The 6,948-nt window shown below is 40.9% G+C and overlaps 1 protein-coding gene across 1 annotated transcript; it reads left to right on the plus strand.

Annotated features, from left to right (window-relative positions):
- LOC110268491 (tyrosine-protein phosphatase non-receptor type 23-like) lies at nucleotides 3,546-4,601 on the plus strand. Its single transcript, XM_021114690.1, has one exon. It carries the CDS (start codon nucleotides 3,546-3,548, stop codon nucleotides 4,599-4,601), a length of 1,056 nt encoding a protein of 351 aa, XP_020970349.1.

A 6,948-nucleotide genomic window follows, 5' to 3' on the forward strand; every position in this document is an offset into this window, starting at 1 on the left:
TTAAGAATCATATGAAATAGAATGTGACCTAAAAAAATAAAAGATGTTATGAATAAAAAATATTAACTAATTAATATTGTATGGAACACTTTTAATTTATCTTTAAATATATGATATATGAAAATCAGCGGTAAAACTAATATATTTATCTAAAAAAGTTACAAAACAAATGATTAATGATATATATCAATTAAATAATATTATAAATAAATATTTTAATTTATTATTTCATAATATCATTTTTTTTAAAAAATGCATGTATGCATGTAATGAATTTTCTATTTATGTTTATTAAAAGTTGAGACAAAATTATAAGTTAGAGTACAATATATCACAGAGTACGTAGTTAGTATTAAACCATATAAATTAAGACTGTTTTTTTTTTCTTGTCTTCATCCCTTTTAAAGTAAAAAATATATACTCTATCTACTTTCAGTCTTTTTTTACTGTACATTAATCCAGTATAAATAAACATCTTTATATTACCACAAATTGTTAAAAAGTTATAACCACCTTTCATAGTTATCATAAAAATGGAGTTTTTGGTAGGGTTAATTATAAGTCATTTTTTTCTTGCAATTTTTTGAAGACAAAAAAAAAAGAGTAATACATAATGTTCGGTACTTCGGGTTCCGGACGGGTCAGTGAGCTATGGAGATGGAATGGTAGGAACCAGCCTTGGTCTGGGTCTTGAGGAAGAGGGCGGAGACTTCACGACCTCTCGAGCTGCTGCGGTGTGAGGAGGAGCCACCTATAATGACACTCTGACGTCAGAAATGATACGGATGGCCGTGAGAGTAGTGGAATGGTGATGTACCGTGGGAGAGGGGTAGGACCCTCCCCATTTATACCCTGTCAGTAGGGTGGGTCCCACAGGCTAGGTCTCTTTTCCAAAAGTTTTCCTTCCCAGCTGTCAGGTAGCTGGCTGCTTGAAGGGGAGGTGTCCGGATTGTGGTCTGGACGTGCGACGCCCAGCAGACCGACCACTCGGGTTGGGTAGCACTGCACGCCGGGTTGGCCAGGCAGAGCGCCAGCTGGGCTGGGCCGTAACACATAATTAATTTAATAAATAAAAAATGATACAGAGAGATAAAAAAATTAATAAAATTAAACAAAGACATGAAAGAAGAGAATGGAATTAAAAAAAAAGACGAAGTGATTGGAAATGATGCGTAAAATAAAAAAGTAACCGCAATATGAATGAAAATAAAAGTTAATTGGTAATTTACTTTTTTTGACCTTTTTTTTCAAAATAAAAAGTTATATCAGTTACTCTTTATTGATAGGGTTAAGATGGAAAAGCAGAAATTGGACACTAAACTCTTCTATTCCTTTTATTTTTTTTTTTATTATCATAAAAATGAAAGACATTTGGTATAGTTAATTATGAGTCATTTTTTTTTATAATTTTTTGAAGACAAAAAAAAATAACACATAATTAATTTAATAAATGAAAAAAGATACAAAGAGATAAAAAAAAATTAATAAAGTAGACAAAAACTTAAAAGAAGAGAATGGAATAAGAAAGAAGATCAAGTGATCGGAAGTTATCCGCGAAATAGAAAAGTAACCGTAATAGAAATAAAAAAAAAGTTAATTGATAATTTACTTTTTTGACCTTTTTAAAAATAAAAAGTTATATCAGTTACTTTTTATTAATAGGGTCAAGATAGAAAAGCGAAAATTAGACATCAAATTCTCCTATTACCTCTTATAGATATAAAAAAATCTCTATAAAAAATTTATCAAAAAATTCTTATCTTGAGTTTTTATTTTTTAAAATGAACTAACACAGGGATGTCAATGGGGCGGGGCGGGCTCCCAGAATTAATCCCCGTCCCCGTCCCGTTCGGCCATGGGGGAATAATTGTTCCCATCCCCCCGTTTTCCGTGTTCCCCCAAAATATTACTATAAACATACAAACATATCTTATTCAAGATTATAAGTCCAGAAATATAACATAGCAAATCATAGTCCATAAAATAAAATCTTGAATAATAGGGTTAAAGTTTTTCAATGAATGAAATTACTAAAAAAAAACCCTATATTAGAAATAAAGTAAGAGTTATTAAGTAAGTTCAAAAATTCGGGGAATTGTCGGGGATAGGGCGGGGATCCCCGCTCGGGTGCCTGTCTCGAAAAAATTTCGCTCCTCATCCCCATCCCCACAGAAAAAATTTTTCACTATTGGGGCCCCATTCGGGGCGGTCCCACGAGAATCCCCGCTTTCTGGAAATTTTTGACACCCCTAAACTAACATGATCATCCTATTAAAAATCAGATTGAAATTAATCCGTTCCATCCAATTAATTAAGAATTGGCCATCAAATTAGTTCGATTTAATATATATTGTTTGATAGAAAATTAATTAAAAATAAAAAAAAATTATTAACTANAACTACTAATAAAAATAAAACGGTAACAAATGAGTTCAATTTTTACAATTAACGCGCTTAACGTTGTCATGTCCCTGTGAGCTGTGACGAATGAACCTCACAACAACCACATCCTGCATTTCTCAACATTTTTTACTAAGAGGGAGCTCCTTCTTACTCTTCTTCTCACAATTTTTCTTTCGAGCAACTTATCAAACACTAGTGGTGCATTGTTGATGGCTCAAGAGTTGAACTTGGAGCTTCACAGATACACTGATTCCAAGGAAGGTTACACTCTTCTTATACACTCTTCTTGGACTAAGGAAAAATTATTTACCCATTTTTTTAGCATTCAAAATTACTATTAACCTTAATCTTTGATAAGCTTTTTCTACTGTGAAGAATTGCGTATGTTTGTTTTCCTCTCTGTTTGGTATGATGTGTTGGAAAATATTCAATAGAGTTAAATGGAAATGGAATGAGGTGGGTAAAATATTGAGTTTAAATCTATATGTTTTCCTCTCTTTTGGATTTTGATCCCAATGAAAAATTTTGGACAAGATCTCCTCCTTCTAAGATAACTCCTTGATTTTAGGCTTCATTATTTTCACTATGTCTTTTCATTTTACTACTTTAACGCGTACGGCCTCACTACAATATTGTATTTGAATTTTAGTTTTACATTTAAACTTATATTTAATTTAAATCAATATTTAATGCCTTTTGTTCTTGAGAGTCTTTTGTTTTAATCAAAAACTATCTAAATTTACTTAATACAAAAAGATAAAAAATTCTAGAATGAAATTTTAAAACTGAAATTTGAAATGAAATATTTTAATTTTTATCCATAATATAATATAAATTAAATTGACACACTCTATCTTAAAAAGTGAAGCTTATATAATGCCTTCTCATAGTCTTTTGCTTTAATTAAAACTATCTACATTTACATAATACAAAAAGATAAAAAAAGAATCCTAGAATGAATTTTTAAATGAAATCATTTAATTTTTCCATAAACTGCTGGCCCTAGACTTCTCTATAAAATTAAATTGACACTCTCTATCTTAAAAAGTGAAGCTTACATAAATAAATACTATATCTAAAAATAGGAAACCAAGAAACAAGAAGAAATAGGAAACCAATAAAGAAGAAGAAGAAGAAGAATAATGAGTGACGAGCAATCAGATTCCGCAATGATGAATCCGTGGGATATCAAAGACCCGTGGGATATGATAGACTTTTATATCGATGAACCACCGCAGTTTCAGTTTGAGTCTCCGCCTCTGCCTGAGCCCGTCTGGAATGGGGACCAAAACAATGTAGGTGATCCCCAGCCCCAGCCGTGTGCTATGGACGTCAGTGGTAATCAACCACCTCAGCCGGTTATTGATGAGTGTTTCCCGGAAGCTATGAAGATGATAGAGCACTATTGTGAAAGCCCATTATCTGGTTATCAACCATTTCAGTCTCAGCTTCAGCCATGTGCCATTGACGTGTGTGGTAATCAACAACCTCAGTTACCGTCTCAGCCGATTATTGATGAGTATTTCCCAGAAGTTATGAAGAGGACAGAGCACTATTGTGGAAGCCCATTATCTGGTTATCAACCACATCAGTCTCAGCCTCAGTCATGTCCCATTGACGTGTGTGGTAATCAACCAGCTCAACTACCGTCTCAGTCTCAGCCTTGGTCTCGGCCACTTCAGTCTCAGCCTCAACCGTGTGCCATTGGCATGTATGGTAATCTACCACCTCAGCTACCGTCTCAACCACCTCAGCTACCGCCTCAGCCTCAGCCTTGGTCTTGGCCTCGGCCTCAGCCTCAGTCTGGGCCTCGTTCTCAGCCTTGGTCTCGGTCTCGGTCTCGGCCTCGGCTTCTTTTTGAGCCTCGGCCTCAGTCTCAGACGGATATAGTAAGGATGGCGACGAATAAGTTTTTCACTGACACATGTGGTTATCCCCCACCTCAGCCTCAGCTTCAGCCTCAGCCTCAGCCTCAGACTGAGTGGGATACGAGGAACATGTTAGAGCTGATTCCCAATGTCGATGGTCATCAACCACTTCAACCTCAACCTCTGGTCTGGACTTTGGAGGAGAACAAGGCTTTTGAGTCTGTTATTACCAGTTGTTTTCAGGATGCTCTACACAACCACCGGGAGGCAGTGGCTGCTCGTCTCCCCGGCAGGACCCCGCACAGCTGCAAGAACGCTTTCAGAAGCTGATGAACGACATCAGTGCCATCCATAACGGTTTTGAAAAAATGAGAGCACGAGAGAACGTGAGGGGGGGGGGAAACACTAGCATTGATCGAAGAAGGGATGATCCAAGAATTTGGAATAGAGAAGCATATCAACGATTAGAACATGACTCTTTCTCTGTGTTTGTGGATAATCTTCCGGAGGATATCTCAAGAAGAGAGTTGTATCACTTGTTTTGTTGGACGGGAAGGATCAACGACATATATCTATGCAGAAAATGGAAGAATGGGATGATTTATCTGTTTGCTTTTGTCCGGTATACGACCAAAGGAGGTGCTTTGAAGGCTATTGCAGAGATGAACTAATGGAGATTACGAGGGAAGGTGATTTCTGTAGGTGAAGCTAAGTTTAGAAGGCAAGGGGAGGTGAGGGATCGACTGGTGAATGTCCAACGACGAGGCAACCAGGAAGGAGGTCCACGGGAATCTAATCATCGGGAAGAGGTGGCTACGAAGCCAGGAGTCGTTAAATACCTGGAGCATGAACAAATAGCGACCAAGCAGGCTCGGAATGATTCGAAAAGCATTGAGGTACCTATCGTAGAAGCTAATATGGAATGGTTGAGGAGAAGCTTGGTGGGGAAAACAGTAAAACCTTTGGACCCAACATCGCTGAAGAAAATAGTGAGGGTAAATATGCCGCACATTGTGGACGTTAGGGAGTTAGGGGCGTCGAAAGTGCTGCTAACTTTTGATTCGGCTCAACATGCGGATGAAGCGTATGCTATCAAACTGGATACGTTGTTGTGTCTGTTCCATAGGGTGTGGCGTTGGGGGGAGTCTGACAGGTGTGACACTCGAAAAGTGTGGCTCGAATGCTATGGCATCCCACTACATGCATGGTCGCTGGAGACAGTCAAAGCTATCGGTGGACAGTGGGGGGGATGTACTACAGTGTGATATGCCAACCAAGGAAGGTGCTTCCTTCAGAACTGGACGGGTCTGTGTGGAGACGGGGGTGTTCGAGATCATTCGAGAGTGGGTTCAACTCTCTGTTGGGAGTTCTGGTTTCGGCGTTTTTGTGAAGGAGGTGGACTTGGAGGCGTCTAAGGAGGACAGTGCGGAAGAGAGCCCCTTAGTCTGTGATGAGCATGGCACTGTGGGCAGTCAGGAAAGTGTCCCGGAGAGGGTGCCGGTGCTATGGGATCCAGCAATGGCTCTTATTGAAGGTGGGGCTTCGGTGGCTGAGGCCGCCAAGGATAGAATAGTAATTCAAGATGTGCTTTTGAATGATATGAACGTTGAGTATTTGAATTTCAAAAAAGGGTTGGATGTTGCAGATTCAGTTAGTAGTACCAAGAAAGCAGGAGATGAGGATTCTAAGGGATTGGAGGAGATTTGTGAGGTAGAGTCTGAGAGAACCGTGACGCAGCTATGTGGTACTGGAGGAGGAGGGTTTATGGAAGGACATGCTAAATATAACAACATGGGACAACATGGCATTAATCATGTGGGCTACCCTAACTATCCACATGAGAGGAAAAGAAATATAGTGGGGGTTAAACTGGGCTGTGAGGGTAGTGGCCCAGCAGAGTTTTGTGTTGGAAACAGGCTTAGAGGAGTGGGCGAATGGAGGGTGGAGAGTGGGCTAGTTTTTGGGCTTGGGCAGGGGCAGAACTCGGGCGCTTTGGAAAGCAGAGGCGGGTCGGGTCCTCATCTGATTGGGTTGGAGGAAGTGAATTTGTGTGGTGTGGGTAGACGGCTAGGGATTCCCGTGGAGGAGGTGGAAGGCACGGACAGGGGGAGCACCGCTGAGGGGAGACCTGTGGTGGTTGGGGATCGCGAGTCCGAGATGGCTCTGGTGGCAGGAAGTCACGGCGTCGAGGAGACCCATGGTGGAGAGCTCGACCGGTTGCTAGGTGGGCGGCTAGGGATCCCCGTGGAGGAGGTGGACGGCACGGACAGAGGAAGCACCGCCGAGGGGAGACCTGTGGTGGCTGGGGATCGTGAAGACGAGCTGGTTCTGGTGGCAGGAAGTTACGGCGTCGAGGAGACCGATGGTGATGAGCTCGATCGGTTGCTGGTGGGCGGGGGGAATGACCGCGTTTCCTTGGCCAGCCAGGAAGAGATGTTTGCCGTAGGGGAAAGGGAGGCCATAAATCCGGGTGTGAGTGTCCCGGCAAACTCAGACATGATTCCCGATGAGGGAAGCAAGAGGTTTGCACACTGCGTAATAGAGCGTGGTGCTAAGAAGGGGGATAACGGGGAGGCATCAGGTGGGGAAGCAGCAGATGTGGGGTTGGAGAGTGGACGGGATTCAGGGGGTCATGGAGGGAGCACGACACAGGAGGATCAGACGCGGGAAAATGCGG

The sequence above is a fragment of the Arachis ipaensis genome, chromosome B10 (assembly GCF_000816755.2).
Source record: "Arachis ipaensis cultivar K30076 chromosome B10, Araip1.1, whole genome shotgun sequence".
Lineage (NCBI taxonomy): Eukaryota > Viridiplantae > Streptophyta > Magnoliopsida > Fabales > Fabaceae > Arachis > Arachis ipaensis.